Below are 25,967 nucleotides of genomic sequence, written 5' to 3' on the forward strand. Positions count from 1 at the left end.
GCCTCAGGTCTAGCTCCTGGGGCCCACTTTATCCTCGAAGAGGTCCATCCCCTCTGCTTGGAGGGGCATCCATGGGCCTGCTTGTTCAGCTGGCCTGTAGGCCAGGAATGGTGAGGTTCTAGAAGGACACTTCAGGCAAATGTCTTATACACAAGAATCAAGAGAGTCACCTGGCTCCATTCCTACCACTGGTGTATTCACAGCTGCTTGTAGGATACATCTGTGTATCAGGTTCTCTGGGGGGGTCTCAGGAAATGTTTGAGCAGCTTGAGCCTAGTAGGCAAGCCCAAACCTGCCCTGGAATTTTTGGAATAGCTGAGGCCAGTACTGTTCAGGCAGCTTGAAGCTAAGGGCAGTACACACACGAGACACTGCTCACACTCACTCACATTCCCTCAGTGCCATAGACTGCTTATTCAGAATATGGCTTTGGGGAGCTGCAAGGAGTGCCTGCTTTGTGTTGGAGACTGGCTAGTCTCCCTTTCCTAATGTATCTGGGCAGCTGGACAGGGTTGCGAACTTCTTCATAGAAGGTGACAAAGCAGCACAGAAAGGTTAAGCAGGTTTCCCTGGTAACACAGGGAAGGGCCAGGAATTCAAGCAAAGCCACTTGCCATCTGAACAACCAGAGACTGAGGTGTGCATACCCTGGCCATACTTCTGTGCTGAATTCTGGGATACACGCTGGAAGGACTAGGGTTCAGAATAGGAACAGTCCCCACCCAATAGCCCCCACCCAGCTTTGGTGGACCCTGGACCCAGGTATGGCCCTCCTTACTGGTTGACTATGACCTTGAAAGTGAGCCCTACTGTCCTTGTTACTAAAAGAGATTTACTGAAATGTTGCTTTAGGTACTAGGGGCAACTCTTGAAGGGACTCTGAGCCACCTTGGAATGAGGGATTTTATGATAAGGAGTAGGTCAAGTCATCCATTTTGAGGGCAGCTGAGTGTTACAGTTTCTGGATACTAGTGCAATTACTAGTGCAGTAATTGGTGGAAGTGCGGCTATCGTGCTTGAGTATAGAATAATTTATAATTTATTTCAACTTACTTCCACAAAAGGATGAAAATAAATATGCAGCTGAGGCTGCTTATAACCCTAGCTACTCAGGAGGCTGAGATTCCCTCTCCCTCCCTCTCCCTCTCCCACTTCTGTTCCCTCTCCCTTTCTCCCTCTTCCTCTTTTTCCCCCTTCTTTCTCCCCTCTCCTCTCCTCTCACTCTTTCTCTCATCCTGGGTTTTGAACTTTGAGCCTGGACACTGTCCCTGAGCTAGTTTGCTCAAGGTTAGCATTCTATTACTTGAGCCACATCTCCACTTCCAGCTTTTTTGGTGGTCACTTGAGTGGCGTCCAGCTTTTTTAGTGGTTTAAGAGTCACAGATTTCCTGGCCTGGGCTGGCTTCAAACCATGATCCTCAGATCTCAGCCTCTTGAGTAGCTAGGATTACAGATGTGAATTTCTCTTTTGTGGTGATATGGAATGTTTCAACTTTAACTCAGGGCCTTGAACTTGCTGGGCAGGTTTTTTTTTTTTTTTTTTTTTTCCTACTTAAGTATCACCCTCAGCTCTTACAGCTGCCATTTTTGGACAGAGTAAAGAATCTAAGACTTTTTTTTTGTCAGTTGTGGACTTGAACTCGGCCTGGGTACTGTTTCTGAGTTCTTTTGCTTTTTTTTTTTTTTTGGGGGGGGTCCGGTCGTGGGGCCTTAACTCTGGGCCTGGGCACTGTCCCTCAGCTCTTCAGCTCAAGGCTAGTGCTCTACCACATGAGCCACAGCACCACTTCCGGCTTTTTTTTTTTCTGCTTATGTGGTGCTGAGGAATCGAACCCAGGGCCTCATGCATGCAAGGCAAGCGCTCTACCACTGAGCCACCTTCCCAGCCCCCTGAGTTCTTTTGTTCAAGGCTAGTGCTCTACCACTTGGAGCCACAGCTCCCCACTTCTGGACTTTTTTATTTATTATTATTTTTTAATTTTTATTTATTTATTTATTTTAGGTCTGGTCATGGGGCCTGAACTCTGGGCCTGGGCGCTGTCCCTCAGCTCTTCAGCTCAAGGCTAGCCTTCTACCACTTGAGCCACAGCGCCACTTCCGGCTTTTTTCTTTTTGCTTATGTGGTGCTGAGGAATTGAACCCAGGACCTCAGGCATGCAAGGCAAGCACTCTACCACTGAGCCACCTTCCCAGCATTTAAAACATTTTTCAGCCAGGTGCTAGTGGCTCATGCCTATAATCTAGCTACTCAGAAGGCTGAGATCTGAGGATCACAGTTCAAAGCCAGCCCAGACAGGAAAAGTCCATGAGACCCTTATCTCCAATAAACCACTCAGAAAACCAGAAGTGGTACTGTGGCTCAAGTAGTAGAGTGCTAGCCTTGAGCTGAAGAGCTCAGGGACAGCACAGGCCCAGAGTTCAAGCCCCATGACCGACAAAACAAACAAAAAACAATTTTCAGAGGCTTCTCAGTGAAGAATGGTTCAATTAAAGGGCAATGTAACGGTTTTCAGAGTTTTCTTGTGACTCCTTATCCTGATCCTCAATAAGCAGCAAGATTATGACAGACGTCACAGGATACCTAAGGGACTAGAAGGCTTCACTGGATTTGAAGATGACTTGGCACCAGTGGCATTGATGTACCTGTAATCACCAAATGTGGACCTAAGATTCTTGGCCTCCTTAGCTAGCCCAGGATGTGCTGTTTTACATGATAGAAGCAAGAAGAGCTGAGTTTGCCCTGGAAATCCTTATGGCCACATTTTACCTGTTGATGTCCTTGAGTAATTAAAAAATACCTCCTAATTGGCTGTGGGCTAGGAAAAGACAGATTAAATCATGTGCTGACATTAAGAGGATGCCATCAGTTGATATCCTGAGCCGCAAACATCTCTTAAATTGTGACCCCTTTAGGCTTGTTTACAAAGAAAAGATTGACCCAATCACACCACTAGTTTAGGTTGGTAATGACACTTCCATTGTTACTTCCATTTTTGGACATCATATTAACTCATTTTCTACCTTCTTGGAACCCTATGTCTGCTTCCTATTTGCTGAGAGATTGCCAGCCAGTGCTATAGTTGTCAAGCTGCCTTAAAGGGCATAGGGGTATTTGGCACACCCTTCAAAAAAAAAAGTGCTGGGCATCTTTTGCCCACTTGGTAGAAAGCCAGGTAAATCACCCACTGGGGCTTACAAGGAACAGATTTTGGAAAAATCTGTGTAGATAAATAGGAACCCAGAAAACACAGCTGAGCTTTGCAACTTGAGAACTTATGTGGAGGCTCTAGTCGAATTGCAGCTACAGGTATAACCTTGTCTCTCTACCTGTGAAGCTTTTCCTCTTCTACCGAGTGTGCAGCTTCAGGAGCAGTGCATGAGGGAGGGAGGGACACCTGTGCAGCTGTTAGATGAGACACATTGAACATAGGGATCATTGGGGTGACAAATGTCCCAGCCAGACTGCTGTCATTCCAGCAGTCAAACTGGGGAAGTTGGGGTAGGCTTAAAAAAAAAAAAAGTCTGGCTGGGAAGGTAGCTCAGCGGTCGAGTGCATGCCTTGCAAGCATGAGGCCCTGGGTTCGATTCCTCAGCACCACATAAACAGAAAAAGCCGGAAGTGGCGCTGTGGCTCCAGTGGTAGAGCACTAGCCTTGAGCTGAAGAGCTGAGGGACAGCGCCCAGGCCCAGAGTTCAGGCCCCATGACCGGCAAAAAAAAAAAAAAGTCAGGGGCTGGGAAGTTGGCTCAGTGGTGGAGCGCTTGCCTTGCATGCCTGAGGCCCTGGGTTCGATTCCCCAGCACCACATAAGCAAAAAGAAAAAAGCCGGAAGTGGCTCTGTGGCTCAAGTGGTAGAGCGCTAGCCTTGAGCTGAAGAGCTGAGGGACAGCGCCCAGGCCCAGAGTTCAGGCCCCACGATGGACCCCCCCCCCAAAAAAAAAAAGTCCATTGGCACATTTCTGTCAGGTTTTCTAGGAGCTGAGATGCATTCTTACTAACTTGACAGGCAGGTATTCTACAGAAAACCTCTTGAATCTGGGGACTGAGGCCAGTAGATGATCCTCATGTGCAGTCTGTTCTGTATTTTGGCCTCTTTGCTCAATCCAACACCCACCCTGCAGCCTGGATATTGTGTATGTGTGTGTGCGCACGTGTGTGCGTGTGCGCTCGCGCGCACGCGTGCACATACCAGTCCTGGTGCTTGAACTTCAGGGCCTGAGCTCTGTTCCTGAACTTTTTTTGCTCAAGCTTAGTGCTTTATCACTTGAACTACAGCTCTATTTCTAGGATTTTGGTGATTAGTTGAAGATAAAAAATCTCATGGTGTTTCCTGCCCTGCCTGGCTTCAAACTACAGTCCTCAGATCTCAGCCTCCTGAGTTGCTAAGGTTACAGGCATGAGCCTCTGGTACCTGGCCTGGATTTTGTAGAGAACCCTAGAAAGTTCCTTACACTGGCTTCAGCTCTTTGTAAGATACCAGGTCAACTTCACTTCCCAGCATGCTCTGGACTGTCCTTTAGGGCACCCTGCAAAGTACATACTGGGGTAGCTAGTAGGTCCCCTGCCAGCTATGGCAGCCAAAGGCTGTCTGTCTTCATGAATGTGTCTTCACGCTATCTGGAAGAGCACTTGGGCAGTACCTGAGGACATGCAGCCCTTGGCATGCTGTATGCTCCAGATAGGTCAGGGCTGAGGCCTTTGGCAGGTTCTGATCCTCATGCCTGTGTGCTGTATATTAGTATATTTGGGGCTTTCATGCACTTGTCCTCTACTACAAGGATTGATGCGCTAGGGTTTTATTGCTGGTTGCTCCCACTTTAACTCTGGTCGTCAAGGAGGTTGTTAGGATGTGATAGGGAAACTGAGGTCCAGCCTTTTAACAGTGCGGCATCTAAAGATTTACTGGGAAGATGTTTTGGGGACTGGCCTTCTGAAAGACCTGTGGGCTGAGGGTGGAGGAGGCAGCACCTAACTGATTCTTTCTCTCTCCCCATAGGACAGAGTAACCACAGAGAAAGCAGCCCTTTCCTTTGCCCCTTGGAGGCCTCCAGAGGAAGTGACTACTATGACAGGAACTTGGCACTATTTGAGGTAGCTAATGAACCATTCTGGGCCACAGGTTGGGCAGGCGGGGGCCTCTGGGCTAGAAAAGTGTATCCTCTACTCTCTGGCTCCTTAGGAGCTAGGCTGTGGTTCTATTTCCAACTGAAGCAGCTTTCCTAGGGACCACTCACAATGCCATTCCCACTGCCATCTCCAGGTCTATTCATCTCCCTTGTAACCCCTTACCTTTTTTTTTTTTTTTTTTGGTCGGTTATGGGGATTGAACTCTGGGCCTGGGTGCTGTCCCTCAGCTCTTCAGCTTAAGGTGAGCACTCTACCACTTGAACCACAGCACCACTTCCTGTTTTCTGGTGGTTAGTTGGAGATAAGAGTCTCACAGACATTTCTGCCTGGGCTGGCTTTGAACTGTGATCCTCAGATCTCAGCCTCCTGAGTAGCTAGGATTACAGATGTGAGCCACCGGCACCCAACTGCCCCTTACTTCTTAGTTTCCTCTTTTATGCCCATTCTTAGGGCTTCCTTCCAGGCCATGGTTCTGTTCACTCCTACAGATTCTTCCTTGCTTTCCCAATTGGCTCTTCCACGTGTGTCCCCTTCTACTTCACCAAGGTCTGGTCCTCCCACCTTGTATCTGTGCCCACTCTCTACAGCTTCAGTGACCCCTTTCTGAGAAGGGTCCCGAACTTCAGCTTCTTAACTTGAGTTTTGTCAGGCTGAGCAGTGAGAGCTGGATTGAGGGCATGGGTTGGACTCCTAAACTCTGACTCACACATCCATCTACCCTATGACTATATAATGTGGGTTTCCCAATTTCCACATGCCCAAAGGGCTTTGATCTTGACTCTTTACTGTGTAGAAGGTCAAAAAGGAGCTTCCAGGTAAAATGCTAAATATGGGCAAGAAGCAGGTAGAGGCAGGACACTGTGAAAACTACAGGGGCAGGAAAAGCCTTGACTGAGTGAGGGGTGGGGGTCCTGAACCCCGAGAGGCTTCCTGGTCTGTGGGAGCAGCAGAGTTCTGCACTGTAGTCTTTGACCTGTCCTTACCAGAGGACGGGCTGGGGGGCCAGCCTCCTGACATGGGGGTCGAGGTGAGTTATTCACAGGAGCAAGTGCCTAGAGGAAGACCATCCAGGAAGGTGAGCATCTGGGTGGGAAGATGAGACGTCCTTTGTCCCGCTCACACTGAGGTGGCTAGGGTATTCTGTGTAGACTTGAGAGGTTAGATGTTAAGCCCAGAGGTTCAGCCATAGCTGGGAAGTGGCCAAGCAGAGCAGTCAGGATGAAGCCTGTGATCTGCCAGCCATGCCCGCCTTCTCCTTTTCCCTGAGGCGGGTGATTTTCACAAATGGGCTGGCACTGCTTACAGTCAGGGTGGGGCTGAGAGAAGCAGCCGCTGGGCTGGGGCCTTTGAGTGCCAGGTGCTGAGGTGTGGTGCCCACACCTGCCCAGTTGGCTGTCCTGGGCTTCCCCAGGCAAGAGCTGGGATCAGGCCCAGACCTGCCTTAGGCGTTGGCTTGGGGCCAGAGGCCAGACTGCTGGCTAAACACAGGTATTCTGGCGCCGCCTTGGCCCATTGCCATCTTGCCCCGTGGCTCTGTTTACAGGAGGAGTTGGACATTCGCCCAAAGGTGTCGTCTCTTCTGGGCAAGCTTGTCAGCTACACCAACCTCACCCAGGGTGCCAAGGAGCATGAAGAGGCTGAGAGTGGGGAAGGTGCCCGCCGGAGAGCAGCCAAGGTAAGCCAGTTGAGGTCAGCAGACAGGCCACATCTGGGCAGACGGACAGAATATCATGGAATCAGTCATTTCCCCACATAGTGGTGAGCTCACCAGGTGTGGGGGGCATGAAGGATGGACACTGAATGCCTGGAGCTCAAGGACGATTGTAGGGGTGGGTGAAGGTGGAGATCCTGAGGGGAGCAGGAGGCCAGGGAGGTCCTCAGAAGTAACTGAGAACAACAGTCGCCTGTACTCAGTTGTCACTGTGTAAGGCACTGCACTTAGAGTGGGCGCAGCTTCTCGAATGTTATCCTCACAGGGCTGTGAGGTGGAAGCCTGGCCCAGAGGCACACACCTGTAATCACTGCAACTTGGGAGGCCAAGGCTGGAGAACTGATAGAGCCCAGGAGTCTCCTGAGGCTAGCCTGGGCAGCCTAGTAAAACCCCATCTCAAAAGAGAAAAAAATAAGCTATGAGGTAATGCTATTATCATCTTCATTTTCCTTTTTTTTTTAGGTTACATTAGTTATATAGGGGAGATTTCATTGTTTTTGCCTTCCTCCTTTTCCTTCTTTCCTTCCTTCCTTCCCCTCTCTCTCCCCTCTCTCTTTTTCTCTCTCTTTTTCTTTTGTCTGTACTGGGGGGCTTGAACTCAAGGCCTGGGTGCTCTCCCTGAGCTTTTTTGCTCAAGGCTAGTTCTCTACCACTTGAGCCATAGATAGCTCCACTTCAAGCCTTTTTTTTTTTCTTTATTGGTTGTGGGGCCTGAACTCTGGGCCTGGGCGCTGTCCCTCAGCTCTTCAGCTCAAGGCTAGTGCTCTACCACTTGAGCCACAGCACCACTTCCGGCTTTTTCTGCTTTATGTGGTGCTGAGGAATCGAACCCAGGGCCCCATGCATGCAAGGCAAGCACTCTACCACTGAGCCACCTTCCCAGCCCCACTTCCAGCTTTTTGATGTTTAATTGAAGATAAGAGTCTCGTGACTTTCTTGCTCAGGCTGGCTTTCAACTGCGATCCTCAGATCTCAGTCTCCTGAGTACTTAAGATTACAGGGGTGAGCCACTATTGTCTGTCACTTTTTTTTTTTTAAGGACCCTGCCTACTGTCCTTAAACCAGCCTCCTGACTCCCTAAGTTTAGCTTCGCCCACTCAACTTCATTTTTCAGATGAGAAAACTGACAGGGCATCAGGTAACTTGTCTAAGATCAAGGCATAATGCCGGGAGAAAGATTTGTGGGGTTCCCATGACAGGTGTGAAATAACATCCCTTCAGGCAGGGTAGCCAGGAACCTGGTTGTCTCTAGGGGCTATGAGACTAGAACAGGTGACAAACTTCTGCCCCTCATTGTCTTGGCCATGGCTCCACTGGCAGAACCTTCTGGAAGCCTCTGAGTTCCTTGAGAATCAGGTGGGGGGATGTATATGTATGATAGGAGCTTGCAGAGCTTTCCTGACTTTTTCCTGTCCCATACTCTAGTTATTGTTTCCTCCCTTCCTCTAGTTATTGTTTCCCCTTCTCCTTCCCCTTCCCGTTCCCCTTTTTTTGCAATGGTACTGGGGTTTGTATTCCAGGTCTCTCACTCTCTCTCAATTTTGATTTTTTGGCTCATGGCTGGCTGGCAATCTGCCACTTGAGCCACACCTCTACTTCCTGCTTTATTTATTTATTTATTTAGCCAGTCCTGGGACTTGAACTCAGGGCCTATGCACTGTCCCTGAGCTTCTTTTTCTCAAGGCTAGCACTCTACCACTCTACTACTTGAGCTACAGCACCACTTCTGGCTTTTTCTGTTTATGTGGTACTGAGGAATTGAACTCAGGTCTTCATGCATGCTAGGCAAGCACTCTACCACTAAGCTATATTCCCAGCCCAATTTTTTTTTTCCAGTAATAGGGCTTGAACTCATGGCCTAAGCAGGGACAGTGTCTCTGAGCTTCTTTTTGCTCAACTCTAGCACACTACCATTTGAGCCATAGCACCACTTCAGGATTTTATTACTAGTTTACTGGAGATCAGAGTATCACAAACTTTTCTGCCCAGGCTGGCTTCAAACCATGATTCTCAGATCTCAGCCTCCTGAGTAGCTAGGATTATAGTTGTGAGCTGCCAGCACCCGGCCCCCAAGGATGACTTTTGTATCTTTAGTTACCTCCTCTTTATGATGAGCCCATTTAACTGAGGGATGAGGATTTCCTCTATGTTTTTGGTTTGGAGGTGAGAAGACCTGAGGTTTGGGAAGTAACTGTGTTTGGAAGGAATTGGAATCTGGTCCTGACTATAGTGTTCTGCATAAGCCAAAGGAACTCCTGGTTGAGATAAACCAGGTCACTAGCCTTGCACCATTTGTAAGACTTGGGCCTTGTAGAGGTGGGCCCAGGAGAGCAGATGAGCCAGTGCCCTTCTAGGAAGCAGAGATGGCAGATGATATCCTGACCCCTACTCTCCTACTGGGCACGTTCTACACTAAGTATAGCAAAAACCCTGACTATCTTCGGCCTGTCCCTATCCAGCCCTGCAGGAGGGGTCTCAATTGTTAAGCCTCTTGCCCACAATGGGTGGTAGAATCCTTGGGTAAGAGCCTTATTCCTATCCTATTGGGCTGAGTCAGCAAGCTGATGACTGGGTATGAAAGGCTTCCAAGAAAGGATGGTATGGAGGCTGAGATCTGGAGAGTTATGATTCAAAGCCAGCCTGGGTAGGAAAGTCCAAGAGACTCCATCTCCAAAATATGCGACAAAAAGCTGGACTGGAGATGTGGCTTAAGTAGTAGAAGTAGTAGAGTGCCACCCAATGGATCTGGTGCAAGGCTCTGAGTTCAAATACTGATACTGCCACAAAAAACAAACAGCCAGGTGCCAGTGGCTCTTGCCTGTAATTTTAGCTACTCAGGAGGCTGAGATCTGAGGATCACAGTTCAAAACCATCCAGGGTAGGGAAGTCTGTAAGACTCTTATCTCCAATAAACTGCCAGAAAACCAGGAGAGGTGCTGTGGCTCAAGTAGCACTAGCCTTGATCTGAAAAGCTGAGGGACAGCACCCAGGCCCAGAGTTCAAGCCCCATGTCCAAAAACAAACAAACAAAAAAAACTGAAAGAAAGGTTAGTACAGGGCTGAGGGGTAGCCTTAGTGGAAAGACTTTGTTTTTAATTCTCAGGGACTATAAGGGGGATGGGGGATGGGAAAGAAGCCTGAATTGGTGAGAAGCCATGGTCCTATGGCCCAGTGGGGAACCTGTGAGGATGTTGGGGTCTAGCCTTGGCCTAGCTATCCAGCTCACCTGACCCCTAGTAGGGTGAGAATGTAAGAGGGTGGCTGAGAATCCCTGCCCAGTGGATTTTGACTAGAGGAGGAGGAGCCTAGTCAAGTCTACAGGGAGTCAGGAAGCTAGAGAGCTGTGGACCTCACCTAGGGTGACTGAGCAGGGGTATCATCAAGGAAGGCATAAATTAAGAGAAGAGTGGTAGTGCATGCCTGTAATCCCAGTACTTGACAGGCTGAGAATCTTGAGCTGTAGGCTACATAGTGAGTTCTAGGCTAGCCTCAGCTACAGACGAGGCCCTGTCTAAAAACAATACAAAAAAAAAAATAAAAGAAGAAAGAAAGAAAAGAAGACTTGAAGCAGGAAGGGTGGGCCTCCAACGGAACCCTGTCAAACCCTAAGAAGGCAGCTTTTCCCTGGCAGCCACTCCAGCTCTGGCCCAGTGACCTTCTGAGGCTGCCAGAGGTTATTTGGGGATGCAGAAAGCATTTCCGGCCCTGCCCTTTCCCTCACTGCCCTTTTCTGATGGTGACTCAGCCTCAGATGGGGGTTGGACTGGAAACTCTTGCTGCTGTTCCTTGGTGGGTTGGATCCTCTGGGAGGGGCTCTTTCACCTGGGCTGCACTGGGCTGGTCAGCGTGAGGAGGTTCATTCTTCCCCAGGTTCTTCATGCTGCACATAGATTCTGTCTCAGGCCTGGACCCACCAGGATTCCCTGTGGCTATGTGGGTCTATCCTAGTCCCAGTTTTTAAGCACCAAGGAGGCTTTGCTGAGGCTCTCCTGCCCTGGGTTGTATTAGTCCTGCCTCTGTAGGTGTGCCCTCTGCCTGGCCTCCTGTTTTGTCCCTCCTCTGTCCTTACACAGTTGAGAAATCCTGTTGGATCTGTGTTTACTCTTTCCTCACCTACCCATAGCCTAATCTCACTTATCTCTGGAATTTTCTCAAGAAGATGTCCAGGAATTTGCAAAGTGAACTTGCCACTCACCAGGTTCCTGAGCATCTTTTAGGCCCTGCACAACCTGTTGGTGAGAAGACAGTAAATGAGCCAAGTCTGCTTGTGAATGATTTTAAGGCATTCCAGTGAACTGTGGGTTACCGTGACCTGTAGTGACCCTTGTCACAGCTGTGTGTGTTAGGGGAGTGATGTGAATGATACGGCATGCTATGAGTGCCTCTCCTTTCTTGCCCACATAGGCCCCCAGCATGGGCACTCTCATGGGGGTGTACCTGCCCTGCCTGCAGAACATCTTTGGAGTCATCCTATTCCTGCGGCTGACCTGGATGGTGGGCACGGCGGGGGTACTGCAGGCCCTCCTCATAGTGCTCATCTGCTGCTGCTGTGTGAGTAGACCAGGACTGGACATGGGCTGTAGGCATCTCATAAACCCTACCCAGCCCAGTTGCTCATCTAAGTCCTCTCTCCTTTCTACAGACACTGCTGACAGCCATCTCCATGAGTGCCATTGCCACCAACGGCGTGGTTCCAGGTGGGTGAGCGCCACCCCGGGTGTGATGGAGGGATTGCAATTCAGAGCCCGCCTTGACCTACTGGGACCCCCTGCTATTCCCCCCTCCAGTAGGGTCCCAGTCCCTGACTGACTCTAGGACCATGCCATCAACTAAACCTTCCTGATTGACAAAATTAGAGATTGCTGTTGTGTTTGGTTTGTATAAAAACAAACCACCTAGCTGGGCCCCAGTGGCTCATGTCTATAATCCCAGCTACTCAGAAGATTGATATTTGAGGATTACAGTTTGAAGGCAGCCTGGGCAGGAAAGTCGGTGAAACTCTTATCTCCAATAAACTACCAAAAAAGCCAGAAATGGAGTTGTGGCTCAAATGGTAGAGCGCTAGCCTTGAGCAAAAGAAGCTGAGGGGCAACACTCAGGCCCTGAGTTCAAACCCCAGAACCAGCGCGCGCGCGCACACACACGCACACACACACACACACACACGTGCACACACAACCCTAGGCCCTGAGTTCAAACCCCAGAACCAGCACACACACACACACACACACACACACGCACGCACGCACGCACACGCGTGCACACACAACCCTACAATATGCCCTTCACAAGAAAGGGCAATATATGTTTACAGTAAGGGGCTTAAAAGGGTATCTATATTGTCACTATGCTGAGTTCATTTTCATTAGTCTTTTGTCACATGGTCTTATAAATTACTCATCTCTTCTTGCTCACTCACCTCTTGCTGTGTGTATATGTATATACATATAGATGTGTGTAGGTATGTATATTTGTGGTATAATTTCTATTTCCCAGGAACATATGTGTTTATTTATATATATATATATATATATATACACACACACACATACACACACATGCATCCATACATACAACACACACACACATTTCCCAAATGTTAGATTTTTTTTTGTTAGCCAGTCCTGAGGCTTGAACTCAGGGCCTGGGCACTGTCCCACTTCTTTCACTCAAGGCTAGCACTGTACCACTTGAGCCACAGCACCACTTCCAGCTTCTTCTGTTTATGTGGTACTGAGGAATTGAACCCAGGGCTTCATGCATGCTAGGCAAGCACTCTACCACTAAGCCACATTCCCAGCCTTAGATATATTTTTAAAAGTGTTTTCTATGGTCAGTTACAACCCAGTTTGTATGATTTTTCTCCTATATGTTGGTTCTTCTTGTCCTGAACAGCCTTAACCAGTTGATTCTGTTCACACCCCCTGGCAGTGCCCTTAGGAAGACCTCAATGTGAGAAGGTTACAACATGGAAAGGCTTGACTTTTTTTTTTAGTGCCCATACTGGGGCTTGAACTTAGGGCTTGGACACTATCCCTGAGCTTGCATTTTTTGCTCAAGGCTAGTGCTTTACCACTTGAACCATAGCATCACTTCCAGCTTTTTCTGAGTAATTTGTGAGAGATATGAGTCTTATAGCCTTTCCTGCCCTGCTGGCTTCAAACTGTGATCCTCAGATCTCAGCATCCTGAGTAACTAGGATTACAGGTGTGAGCCACCAGAGCCCTGGCGAGGGTTGGCCCTTTTATTTGTTTATTTATTTATTTATTTATTTATTTATTTATTTATTTATTTATTGGGTCCGGTCATGGGGCCTGAACTCTGGGCCTGGGCGCTGTCCCTCAGCTCTTCAGCTCAAGGCTAGCGCCCTGCCACTTGAGCCACAGCGGGGTTTTTCTTAGGGTTGGCCCTTTTAAAAACACTTATTGAGCCACTTCTGTAATCCTAGCTAGTTAGGAGACTGAGATCTGACCATCACAGTTCAAAGCCAGCTTGGGCAGGAAAGTACGTGAGACTGTTATCTCCAATTAACCTGAAGTGGTGCTAGTGGTTCTAATGGTAGAGCACTCACCTTGACCTGAAAAGCTGAGGGACAGTGCGCAGATCCAGAGTTCAGGCCCCATGACTGAAAAAAACAAAAAACAAAAAACACTTACTGATGGTTATTTCCATTCCTAGATTTTCTCCAGAGAGGTTTTATTTTGTTTTTGTTTTTTCCTTTTTTTTTTAATTTAATTTAATTTTATTTGTGAACATACTGTACAGAGGGGTTACAATTACATGGGCAGGATAATGCGTACATTTCTTACCAAGCATTGCACCCTCCTCCTTTGGTTTACCCTTCACATCCCTTCCCAGCCTCCCCCCTCCCCCCAATCCCAATCATTCTCTTTCCCCCGCACTTTACCGCCCCCCCCCACACCGACGTGTTTTTTCCTTTTTTTTTGCCAGTCCTGGGGCTTGAACTCAGGATCTAAGCACTGTCCCTGAGCTTCTTTTTGCTCAAGGCTAGCATTGTAGCACTTGAGCCACAGCACCACTTCCAGCTTTTTCTGTGTATGTGGTACTGAGGAATCAAACCCAGGGCTTCATGCTTGCTAGGTAAGCACTCTACCACTAAGCTATATTCCCAGTCCTCCAGAGAGGTTTTATCAGCAGCAGGTGTAATCAACAGTGTGAGGTCTCTGTTGTCTTTGGGGCCTTGTGTTGTGAGGGTTTGTTAGTCTCTGATAAAATCATAGCCCCAGGGCAGGAATATCAGCTGTGAATACTCAACCTGGCCAGCTTGCGCTGGGCCACAAGGGGCCAAAAGATAAACTGGAGAAGGCTCTGATCCTGCCATGGTGTGCGAGGGGAAAGGGAGTCCTGGGTAGTTGTGAGGGAGAAGTTGAAGAATAGGCCCTAACCCATGTACACCTTCTCTTTGCTATAGCTGGGGGCTCCTATTTCATGATCTCCCGCTCACTGGGGCCGGAATTTGGAGGTGCTGTGGGTCTCTGCTTCTACCTGGGAACAACATTTGCAGCATCCATGTACATCCTGGGAGCCATCGAGATCTTGCTGGTGAGTCAGGCAGTCACTTCATTTGTGTCCACACAGTCTCTTTGGACTCCACACAGGAGGCTCTGGCTATTTGTGGTTCCTAACCTCTGGTAAGGTTTGAAGGGTTACACAGAGGGGGGCCACCAGGGCTCTCTATCAGACTTGCCTCCTTTTACCCTGATGCTAGTTTGAATTAGGCAGGGAAGGGGCCTGGCTCCCTTTCCCTTGGTCTGATGTTACCACTGCCTGGGCATGGTTTCAGCTATAGCAGGAGGCCTGCCAGCTGTTGCATTTAGCTGAGTGACAAATCTTGGTGGTGACACAGAGATTGATTCTTGGGGTTGTGTGGGCTCTGGCTAGCTCTGTTACCCCCAGAGCTCTGTGCCAGGGCTCTGAAGATCCAGCTTATGGCGAGCAGCCACAGGAGGCTGGAAGTCAGGTCTCCTCCATGAGCTCTGTGGGTGCCGATTCAAACTTGGCTTCTCATTCACCAGCGAGCCACCTGGGTCAATGAAAGAAGAGGTACTGTAATCCTAGCTACTCAGGAGGCTGAGATCTGAGGATCGCAGTTCATAGCCAGCCTGGGCAGAAAAGTCTGTGAGACTCTTAATCTCCAATAAACAACTCAGAAAAAGCCAGAAGTGGTTCAAGTGGCTCAAGCAAGTGGTAGAGCGCTATCTTTGAGCCAAAGAAGCTCAGGGACAGCACCTAGGCCTTGAGTTCAAGCCTAGGACCAACACAAAAAGAAGAAGAAAAAGAAGAAGAGGAGGAGGTGGGGGGGGGGGACTTGGAGCAAGCAGGAAGGGTGACAGATGTCCCTTGGGGATCCAGAGCCTAGGAGCTATGTAGAGAGATGGTTGTCTATTACAATTTCTTGGTCCTCTGCCTGCAATGTGGACCTGGGATCTAGAGCTTCTGATTTTTAAAATTTTGTTTTCTATTTCTCACATTTCATCTACATTATTTGAAATTCTTCTGTTACGAAAAATGTCCCTTCTCCCAAGTTTATTCAACCATGTAATTATATGGACCTCTGGATATTTATTTTATTCTCTGAGTTACTGGTTTATAATTCAATATTCTTATTTTGTTCAGACTGTTCTCTTTTGACCTTGCTGCTATTTAGATTGGCAGCGCCTGTGTCTGAATTCTTTTCTTTCCTTTCTCTTTTTTTTCTTTTCTTTCTTCCTTTCCTTTCTCCTTTTTTTCTTTCTTCCTTCTTTCCCTCCTTCCTTTACTCCTTCCCTTCTTTCTCCTTCTCTGTTTCTCTTTACTTTAAATAATAGATTTGTTGAAATACAATTTTTTCTATGTGTGTGTGCTGGTCCTGGAATTGAACTCAGGGCCTGAGCACTATTCCTGAGCTCTTTTTGCTCAAGGCTAGTGCTCTACCACTTTGAGCCACAGTGTCACTTTCAGTTTTCTGGTGGTTAATTGGAGATAAGAGTTTCATGGAATTTACTACCAGGTTTGGCTTTGAACCATGATCCTCAGATCTTAGCCTCCTGAGTAGGATTATAGGCGTGAGCCCCCAGCACCTGGCAAAAATTATTCTTATACCATACATTTAACTACTTATTAAAAATGTACAGTTCAGTGCCAAGTGTCAGTGTCTCGTGGCTGTAACTGTAGTTACTCAAAAGGCTGAGATCTGAAGATCATGGTTTGAAGTCAGCCTAGGCAAGAAGAATCTATGAGATTCATATCTCCAATTAACCACAAAAAGCTGGAAGTGGAGCCAAGGCTCAAGTGGTAGAGTGGTAGCCTGGATCAAAAGAACTTGGGGACAGTACCCAGGCACTGATTTCAAGCCCCAATATCAGCAAACAAAAAACCAAAATATACATCCCAGGAAGATGAAACAGGAGGACTATAAGTTTGAAACAAGTGTGGGTCACATAGCAAGACTTTGTTAAGACTAAGCCAGGTGCCAATGGCCCATGCCTGTAATCCTAGCTACTCAGGAGGCTGAGATGTGAGGAGCATCGTTTGAAGCCAGCCCAGACAGGAAAGTTCATGAGACTCTTAGCTCCAATTAACCCCCCAAAAACCCGGAAGTGGAACTGTGGCTTAAGTGGTAGAGTGCTAGCTTTGAGCGCCCAGGCCCTAAGGTCAAGCCCCAGGACTGGTGTAAAAAAAAAATAAATAAAAGGTAGTAGTTGTGGCTTAAGTGATGAAGTACTTTCCTAGCAAATAGGAAGAGCTGAGCTTAGTCCCCAGTATTAAATAAAACAGAAAAAGCAAAGCCACGCATAGTAATACATGCTTGTAATCCTAGCTACTCAAAGGTCAGAAACAGAAGGATTGAAAGCTGTAAAGGTAGCAACAAGACTCTGTCTCAAAGCCAGTTCTGGGTGCCAGTGGCTCATGCCTGTAGTCCAAGCTGCTCAGGAGGCCAATTTGAAACCAGCTCAGGCAGAAGAATCTGTGAGACTTATATAATAAGCTGGCAAAAAGCTGGAATTGGAGATATGGCTCTAAAGATAGCTGAGTGCAAGCCCCAATACTAGAACACACACAAAACAAATGAAACAAGCAGAAGGGGCATAGAGCAAGTAATAGAGCTATGACGCCTGGGTTCAGTCTTTCGTCCCCACCCCACCCCCCTCCACTCCACCCCTCCCCCCAAAAAAGAGAAGAAAAACTGTACAATTCATCACCACAATCAACTTTAGAACATTTTCAACACTGCAAAAGAAACCCCATTAATAGTCCTTCTCCCTACCCTCATCCTTTACAACCACCAAACAAATCTTTGGATTTGTTTCTTCTGAATATTTCACATAAATAGAATTGTATAGTCTGTGGTCTTTGGGGAGTGGCATCCTTTAGTTACACTTCAGAAGAAAATCAAAATGATAGACTTCATTTTCCAAATAGGAAGATTGAACCCTCTACATGTGTCCTTTTGTTTCAGACCTACATTGCTCCACCAGCTGCCATTTTTCACCCATCGGGTGCTCACGATGCATCAAGTGCCACTTTGAACAATATGAGGGTGTATGGGACCATTTTCCTGACTTTCATGACCCTAGTGGTGTTTGTTGGTGTCAAGTATGTGAACAAATTTGCCTCGCTTTTCCTGGCCTGTGTGATCATCTCCATCCTCTCCATCTATGCTGGGGGCATCAAGTCTATTTTTGACCCTCCTGTGTTTCCGTAAGTAATTTGACCATTTGTCTAGGCATTCCATTGATGTCTCTTCCACATAGGTGGCCTTTGATGTCTAGATCCTTAAGAGTGCTGGGTGAAAAGAAGCTGGGGTCTCCAGCTGAGCAGATATTCATGCCTTCTTCTCTATAGGGTGTGCATGTTGGGCAATAGGACACTGTCTCGGGACCAGTTTGATGTCTGCGCTAAGACAACCATCGTAGACAATGAGACAGTAGCTACTCGGCTGTGGAGCTTCTTCTGCCATAGCCCCAACCTTACCACTGATTCCTGTGACCCCTACTTCCTACTCAACAACGTGACTGAGATCCCTGGCATCCCTGGAGCGGGTGCTGGTGTGCTCCAGGGTAGGTCCTCCTCCCCATGCTCCCATTCTCCAACCCACAGGCTGTTAGAAGAGCAGAGCACAGAACTGTCCTTGTGTGGTCAGCTTGGGAATGGGGCGTGGGGGGGGGTAAGTCTGGCTGCCTTCCCGGCTCAGCAGTGTCTTCTCAGCCTGGCTCCTAGAGGCTGAATTTTGGGTGAACAGAGCCTGTTTGGCCAGCATCCCAGGCCTGCAGCAGCCCCTAGAAAGTTCTGGCAATCCCTCTTTCTCTGGCCACCAGCCCCTGATGCTGCTTGGGGTGGTTCCCACAGGGGCCATAAAGAGCTTCTGTGTGGGAGGCAGGCTCCAGTGGGGTTCTGGCTAATGCTGTTCAATCACTATTGACTGTCAGATTTCTCGCTGGACAGCTTCCTCCCTGAAGCTAGAGCAGTTCTATGGCAGACCTTAACTGCTGGGCTGAAGCTGTCCCCAGAGCTTCCTTGTGTCTGCAACCTCGTGCTGGGCAGCCCTAACTGTCCCTGGGGAAGTTGGTAGGGCTATGGTGGTCATGCTGCTGCCCCTACAGAAAACCTGTGGAGTGCCTACCTGGAGAAGGGCGAGGTGGTGGGGAAACGTGGGCTGCCCTCCACAGACACAATTGGCCTGAAGGAGAACCTGTCTCTCTATGTGGTGGCTGACATCGCCACGTCCTTCACTGTGTTGGTTGGCATCTTCTTCCCCTCCGTAACAGGTGAGCCCCTGTTCACCCATTCGCCCAGCTCTGCCTCCAGTCCTGGGGAGCCCCTGAGGGGGTCTCATTTGCTTTTGAAGGTATCATGGCTGGCTCCAACCGCTCTGGGGATCTCCGTGATGCCCAGAAGTCCATTCCGGTGGGGACCATCCTGGCCATCGTGACCACCTCACTTGTGTGTATCCTTTTCCAAGCCTGGGACGGATGGGGCATGGGGGTAGGGGGTAGGGGGCAGATGGCACCTGCCTGCATATAAGCTATTTGTCAGCAGCCACAGACACACAACATCCATGCATGCGTGTATACTTCACCCCTTGCACAATCTACACATGCTGCAAGGGTGTACGCATGTGCACCACGGAACTCTCACAAATCTGCAGGCTGAGGTGACAGCCATGAGAGCCACTAGGTTCCTGCGGGGAATGAGGCAGGCTGCAGCGTGGTAAAGGGCCAGCTTCCTTGACGCAGAGTAGATTTCAGCAGCGTGGTTCTCTTTGGTGCTTGCATCGAGGGCGTGGTGCTCCGGGACAAGTGAGTGAGCTGTGTCCCTCCCTGCAACTGTGACTCAACTCTTGCTTGCTCTCACCCCAGCCCCCCTACATGGTCCTACACATCTCCTTAGGCCACTGGCTCCCACTGATGGTCTCTGCCTCCACTTGGAGCAGGCTTCTCCAGGATTTTTTAAATCCTGAAAAGATGGTGACATTAAGCTCTAGGTTGGACATTAAGATCTTGGTGGGGCAAAGTTACAGAATAGAGATTGGCCACTGACCTTCTCCACTTAGGGCCAGAACTCTACCCCCCACGTGTCCCCCCCCCCATCCCCTCAGCCCTCATTCCTGCCTCCTGACAACCCTCACTCTGGGTGGCCTCATCCAGGGCTTGGGGGCCTCCTTGCCTGGACCTGGTCTGAGCCTGGCCCCTGCAGGTACGGCGACGGCGTCAGCAGGAATTTGGTGGTGGGCACCTTGGCCTGGCCGTCACCCTGGGTCATTGTCGTCGGCTCCTTTTTCTCAACATGTGGCGCTGGACTCCAGAGCCTCACTGGGGCACCACGCCTACTGCAGGCCATTGCCAAGGATAACATCATCCCCTTCCTCCGGGTGAGCCCTTCTGTACAGCCTCTGGTTAGCTAGAGAGACAGGGAATCAGGAACATCATAGCCTGCCCACAGAAGCCCCAGCATCTGGCCGCTGTCTATCTATAAGGAGCTTCTGAGAACTTCCCTGGCCCTGCTTGTGGTTAGCTTGGAACCTGAGTTCTCATCTGAGTCTCATCCAAGTTAGGATGCCTAGAGAAGTGGGAGTCAGGGAAACCTGTCATTCCCAACAGCAGTACATATAGGGGAGTCGTGCAGCTCAGCCAAGGAGCCTAGGGATGAGGGAGGCCAGGCAGGGGCTTGAGCTCCCGCGATGGGAGCAGAGTGGTAGGAGCAGCTTCTTCCCTGGTGTCTGCAGGTGTTTGGCCACGGGAAGGCAAATGGTGAGCCGACGTGGGCACTTCTACTGACAGCACTCATCGCAGAGCTGGGCATCCTCATCGCCTCACTCGACATGGTGGCCCCCATTCTATCCATGTAAGCTGAGGGCAGGGCAGGGGGATGGTCTTGGGAAGAGCTCCCTGAACCCTAGGGCCTCACAGCTTGTGTGGTGTTGAGGGTGGGAGCTGGGAGACAGGTTGGGTTATGTGGTAGGCAGCCCATGTGGACTGAACTGGCAAGACCCAACCTTCCCTGCATTAGAAGCCAGCCCGGCACCTATTCCAAAGCTTCAGAGACCAAAGCGACTTACACTCAGCACTGTGGGAAACTCCCTACCCACCCCCACCCCAGACAGGGACAGACCTAGGCCCTAGAGCCTTCATGAAGCAGCCTCTAACCCAATCACTTTCAAGTTTGCTTGTGCCTGGTCTAGAAGCTGGGCAGGTGAGTGTGCTGGTGCTTTGAGAGCAGTGTCCTAGGGGGGTTCTGGGACAGTTGGGGACAGTTTGTTGGGTTGCTGTATTCACCTCGGCTCATGTTAGGGTCCTCATGCTTTCTGTTCCTTGTTTGTTTAGTTATAAAGAGCCTGCCCTTCACTGCCCACTCAGCTTACAGGCCCAACGGGCCTCTCTCCCTTACCTAGCAGCTTTCGCCCCACCCTACAACCTCTGGGTTCTCTTGTCACTCTAGCACACCCCACCCTTAACAGAAGTACACACTTCAAACTTCATCTTGAGTGGTGACCTCTATTGGCCAAGTCAGAGACATAGTAGAGCCTTTAATCAAGCATGTGGCTTTTTCATTTTTTTTTGGGGGGGGGGGGGTCCAAGACCAGGACTCGAACTTAGTACCTGACACTTCTGCTCATTGACTGGAGCTCTACCAACTGAGCCATGCTTTCAACCCCCTCATGTGGCCTTCTGACAGTCTCTGTCATCAGGGACCTTATGGGACTCCTTGCCCCTGGCACTCCTGTCCCAGAGTCCTGCCTTCTTGTCTGCCCTTCTGCTCTGTTGACTGAGGGCAGAGATTGGTGCTTCCTCTACCTTAGCCTTCTCCCTGGGAGGGTTCACACAGCCCGCCTTGTCTATGTCCTTACTCCCATACCCAACGCAGTGTCTCAGAAGTGTCCAACTCAGTGAATCCTCATGGTTCTTTTCTCCTGACCTCTTCCTCTCTCCCACATGATGGCTTTTTTTTTTTTTTTTTTTTTGGTCGGTCATGGGGCTTAAACTCTTGGCCTGGGAGCTGTTTGAGCTCTTCATTTCAAGGCGAGTGCTCTGCCACTTGAGCCACAGCGCCACTTCTGGTTTTCTGGTGGTTTATTGGAGATAAGAGTCTCACAGACTTTCCTGCCTGGGCTGGCTTTGAACCGTGATCCTCGGATCTCAGCCTCCTGAGTAGCTAGGATTACAGGCGTGAGCCACCGGTGCCTGGCTTGCATGATTGATTCTTATTCCTCTGGTTGCCCTGACTAGAGACCTGAATGATTGTCTCACTCTGCACACACTGAGCGCCCCTGCCATTCATCACCATCCTGTTCTAGTTTGCTTGCTATTCCCTGGCCTGCAACCCCCTCTCTCCCCTGACAGTGAATCTTAGCTCATCCTCTGTAACCTGGCTCTGAAGAGACTTTGGCAATATTCACATCTGCATCACACCCTGGGAATAGGTACTATGGAGTTGGGAAGACTGACTAAGCCCACAGAGAATAGAGCCAAAATGATGGCCGTTTCTGGTCCAGGCTAGCCAGAAATCAGGCTGTTAGATCTACCAAGGAGGCTGTTCTGCACCAACCAGCTCCCTGTGCTTCAGGTTCTTTCTGATGTGTTATCTGTTTGTGAACCTGGCCTGTGCTGTCCAGACGCTCCTGAGGACCCCCAATTGGCGACCCCGATTCAAATACTATCACTGGTGAGTTCCAGATGGACCCCAGAGCCAAGGCCTTTAACTTGGGGGAGTATTGAGGAGTCCAGGAGCCGTGTTGTGGATTGAGATTTGAGTTGGAGTAGTAGCTGCTCTTAGTGAAACACTGGAGATGGACATTGGAGGGTCAGGGACTTGACCTGTTTCTCAAACCCAGCTTGTGACTTGGGGCATGGGATGGGCTGTGACCTGGGGCCCTGCTGGTTTTGCTCATTCTTCTCTCCTTTGCCTCTGTCTCAGGACGCTGTCTTTCCTGGGCATGAGCCTCTGCCTGGCCCTTATGTTTGTCTCTTCCTGGTACTATGCTCTGGTTGCTATGCTTATTGCAGGCATGATCTATAAGTACATCGAGTACCAAGGGTGAGTGAAGGGCTGTTGCTTCTGTCAGCAGCCCGTACAACATTCATGGTGGCTGATTGAGTAAGTGGGGTGGTGTGAATGTTGGATTGTGGGAGGAGTTGAATGGCATTTGCTGTCCACCTTGGGTGCTGTGGTGTCTGATTGAGTAAATGGAGTTATGACCGTTGGATTGTGGGAGGAGCTGGATTGTGTTTGTTATCCACCTTGGGGTGACTTGGGGCGCTAAGAGGGCCTAGCTCCCCTCATTCCATATTTATAGAGGCAGAAATCCTGAATTGAGCTGGGGGGTGGCTCACTTGATTAGCATGCATGAGACTGTTAGTTTAATCTCCAGCATTCCGACAGAGAGAGAGATTTTTGGTAGGACCAAGGCCTCATTAATGTGTGGCATCTATAGGGCTGAGAAGGAGTGGGGTGATGGGATCCGAGGCTTGTCCCTGAGTGCTGCCCGCTATGCACTGTTACGGCTGGAAGAGGGGCCACCTCACACCAAGAACTGGCGGTAAGTTCATGCCTAGATTGGCAGGGGACATCTAAGGTTCTTAGCACTATGAAGGTGGGAGGGCCCCTTCTGGTGTTATCTGGAGTGCCCTCTTGCTTATTGGTTCCTTAGATCTATGTTACTCAAGCCTGGTGTGTACTGGGGGGGGGGGGGAGGGGACAGGGGGAAGGCAGTATTTTGGGAAGGGAAGATGAAGAAGCTCCTTGGAAAGGTGTGGCCCCGGTCTCGGGCTGAATCCTCATCTGGCCACTATAGGCCTCAGCTGCTGGTGCTGTTGAAGTTAGACGAGGACCTTCATGTGAAGTACCCACGGCTCCTCACCTTTGCTTCCCAGCTTAAGGCTGGCAAGGGCCTGACAATCGTTGGCTCCGTCATCCAGGGCAGCTTCTTGGAGAGCTATGGCGAGGCCCAAGCTGCTGAGCAGGTGCTTGCTGCGGGGGTAGAAGGAGCTGAACTGGGCCAATGGGGTCTGGGCTACAGCTGGGATGTGGGGAAGGGAACTAGTCCTGTCCAGGCTGGCCAGCCAGGTGGACAACACAGCTGCTACCTTGGAGCTGGAGCAAGTGGGTATAGCTGTCCCATCATGGCTTCTGGGTAAACAAGCTTGCTGTAGGCCCTCTCCTCCCAAGTAGTCATGTGTGTCCTAGAACCTTGGGAGGGAGTCCAACCGAGGAAAAGCTGATGATCTCACTTTCTGACACCATTGTGTTCTCCAGACAATCAAGAACATGATGGAGATTGAGAAGGTGAAAGGCTTCTGCCAGGTAGTGGTGGCCAGCAAAGTACGTGAAGGGCTGGCTCATCTCATCCAGTCCTGCGGCCTGGGTGGCATGAGGCATAACTCTGTGGTACTGGGCTGGCCCTACGGCTGGCGACAGAGTGAGGATCCACGTGCCTGGAAGACCTTTATTGGTATGTGAAGGGCTGGCTGTTGGGCTCGACCAAGGGGGCCAGGGTAGAGTCAAGAGGTGGCAGAAGCCAAAGGGCTACAGGCTGGTAGTCAGCAGTGTCGTCCTTCCCCAGACACTGTGCGCTGTACCACAGCCGCCCACCTGGCCCTGCTGGTCCCCAAGAACATCGCTTTCTACCCCAGCAACCATGAGCGTTACCTGGAGGGCCACATTGATGTGTGGTGGATCGTGCATGATGGTGGCATGCTCATGCTTTTGCCCTTCCTGTTGCGCCAGCATAAGGTGGGCCAGACAGTGGGCGGGAGTGGGAATGGCTGGGCTCTCATAGGGCCAGATGTAACGGGAGCACCCCTACTCCCTGGCCACAGGTTTGGAGGAAGTGCCGAATGCGCATCTTTACAGTGGCCCAGATGGATGACAACAGCATCCAGATGAAGAAGGATCTTGCCATCTTCTTGTACCACCTCCGCCTGGAGGCAGAAGTAGAGGTGGTGGAAATGGTGAGCTGCTAGTTCCAGCCTGGCCCTGAGGATTCTGGGCACCTTGCATCCCAGTCCTCACAGCTTCCTCTCTTCCCAGCATAACAGCGACATCTCTGCATATACCTATGAGCGCACACTGATGATGGAACAGCGGTCTCAGATGCTGCGGCAGATGAGGCTGACCAAGAATGAGCGGGAGCGAGAAGTTAGTGGGCATCTTGGTTCAAGCTGGGGGTGGGTGGCAGGGTCAGGGTTTTGGAGATACTGTGAAGTGGGGGGGGTGGTATCAATATGATTCACTTCAAGGCTAGATGTGGTGGCTCACACCTGTAATCACAGCTACTCAGGAGGCAGAGTTGGGAGAATTATTGTTTGAAGCCAGCCCGTGCAAAAGTTAAGATCTCATCTCAGCAAACAAGCTCAGGGTGGTGGCATGAACCTGTGATCTCAGCTATGCAAGATGTCATAAGTAGGAGCATCACATTCTGAGACAGGTCCAGACATAAACACAAGACCTTATTCAAAAAATAACTATAGAGGCAGGGAGCCAGTGGCTCAGACCTCTAATTCTAGCTACTCAGGAGGCCAAGATCTGAGGATCAAGGTTCAAAGCCAGACCAGACAAGAAAGTTTGTGAGACTCTTATCTACAATTAACCATCAGAAAACTAGAAGTGGCACGGTGGCTCAGAGTGCTAGCCTTGAGCAGAAAAGCTCAGGGACGTTGCCCAGGCCCTGAGTTCAAGCCCATGACCAACCAAAAATATAAATAACTAGAGCAAAAAGAGCTGAGGCTCGGGGGGGGGGGGAAGGGGGTGGTGGCTCAAGAACATGGCATTCTACCTCACTAACCTTGACCATTACCTAGATGAGCACATTAGTATGCAATAGATCATGCACAAAAGTGGCATGCTCAGGTGAGGTGGTCAGCGGGCATGGAAGGCCAGATATGATTGAGCCACTCCCCACTCCATGGCCACTGTAGTAGCACTTCCAAAACAAAATATGAACAAAAATAGTATCACACTAAAAAGAAAGACTCCTGAGCTCCAGCTGAACCAGAGCCCATTTTCCAGGGAGGCAGAATGGTCATGTAGGGCCAGCCAATTTCCCTCTTCCCGGGGTACCAAGGTGACTTCTGATTGTCCTTAGGCCCAGCTAGTCAAAGACAGGCACTCGGCTCTACGGCTGGAGAGTCTGTACTCAGATGAGGAGGACGAGTCTGCAGCAGCAACTGACAAGATCCAGATGACATGGACCCGGGACAAGTACATGACCGAACCCTGGGACCCCAGCCATGCACCTGAAAACTTCCGGGAGCTGGTGCACATGAAGCCGTGAGTGCAGCCATGTTGCAAGGAGTAGGGTAGAAGCAGACAAGCAGTGCAGGTGGATAAGGACGTAGTTGTTCTTGCTAGATGGTTCCTGGTGGCCTCTGAACATCTCTATCACCTGCAGGGATCAATCTAATGTTCGGCGTATGCACACTGCTGTGAAACTTAACGAAGTCATAGTCACCCGCTCCCACGATGCCCGCCTGGTCCTACTGAACATGCCTGGCCCACCTAAGAACAGTGAGGGTGATGAGAACTGTATCCTTTGGTGGAGAGGCAGGCAGTGAGGAAGTAGGTTTCCTGTGAGTTCATACCAAAAGTTTCTTTTCCCGAGTGGGGGCAGGTCCCCACTCTACCTCCTTCCTGG

At 49.8% G+C, this 25,967-nt stretch overlaps 1 protein-coding gene across 2 annotated transcripts in view; it reads left to right on the top strand.

Moving 5' to 3' along the window:
* The window catches only part of LOC138815388 (solute carrier family 12 member 4), a 29,307-nt gene that overhangs the window by 2,723 nt on the left and 617 nt on the right, over window positions 1-25,967 (top strand). Inside the window, exons 2-23 of one of the 2 annotated variants that reach the window (XM_070004750.1) lie at window positions 4,997-5,091; window positions 6,671-6,802; window positions 11,243-11,389; window positions 11,481-11,535; window positions 14,271-14,401; window positions 17,298-17,539; window positions 17,684-17,898; window positions 18,442-18,606; window positions 18,687-18,785; window positions 19,080-19,137; window positions 19,535-19,709; window positions 20,064-20,182; window positions 21,902-22,000; window positions 22,253-22,372; window positions 22,770-22,874; window positions 23,130-23,298; window positions 23,591-23,786; window positions 23,898-24,067; window positions 24,154-24,285; window positions 24,365-24,472; window positions 25,419-25,603; window positions 25,725-25,858. In XM_070004750.1, the coding sequence (XP_069860851.1) occupies window positions 4,997-5,091; window positions 6,671-6,802; window positions 11,243-11,389; window positions 11,481-11,535; window positions 14,271-14,401; window positions 17,298-17,539; window positions 17,684-17,898; window positions 18,442-18,606; window positions 18,687-18,785; window positions 19,080-19,137; window positions 19,535-19,709; window positions 20,064-20,182; window positions 21,902-22,000; window positions 22,253-22,372; window positions 22,770-22,874; window positions 23,130-23,298; window positions 23,591-23,786; window positions 23,898-24,067; window positions 24,154-24,285; window positions 24,365-24,472; window positions 25,419-25,603; window positions 25,725-25,858 (3,051 nt within the window). The remainder of the gene's footprint in view (window positions 1-4,996; window positions 5,092-6,670; window positions 6,803-11,242; window positions 11,390-11,480; window positions 11,536-14,270; window positions 14,402-17,297; window positions 17,540-17,683; window positions 17,899-18,441; window positions 18,607-18,686; window positions 18,786-19,079; window positions 19,138-19,534; window positions 19,710-20,063; window positions 20,183-21,901; window positions 22,001-22,252; window positions 22,373-22,769; window positions 22,875-23,129; window positions 23,299-23,590; window positions 23,787-23,897; window positions 24,068-24,153; window positions 24,286-24,364; window positions 24,473-25,418; window positions 25,604-25,724; window positions 25,859-25,967) is intronic. The other variant, XM_070004751.1, reaches the window with a different exon arrangement.

Source organism: Dipodomys merriami, unplaced genomic scaffold, assembly GCF_024711535.1.
Source record: "Dipodomys merriami isolate MVZ:Mamm:240054 unplaced genomic scaffold, mDipMer1.0.p SCAF_64, whole genome shotgun sequence".
Taxonomy (NCBI): Eukaryota; Metazoa; Chordata; class Mammalia; order Rodentia; family Heteromyidae; genus Dipodomys; species Dipodomys merriami.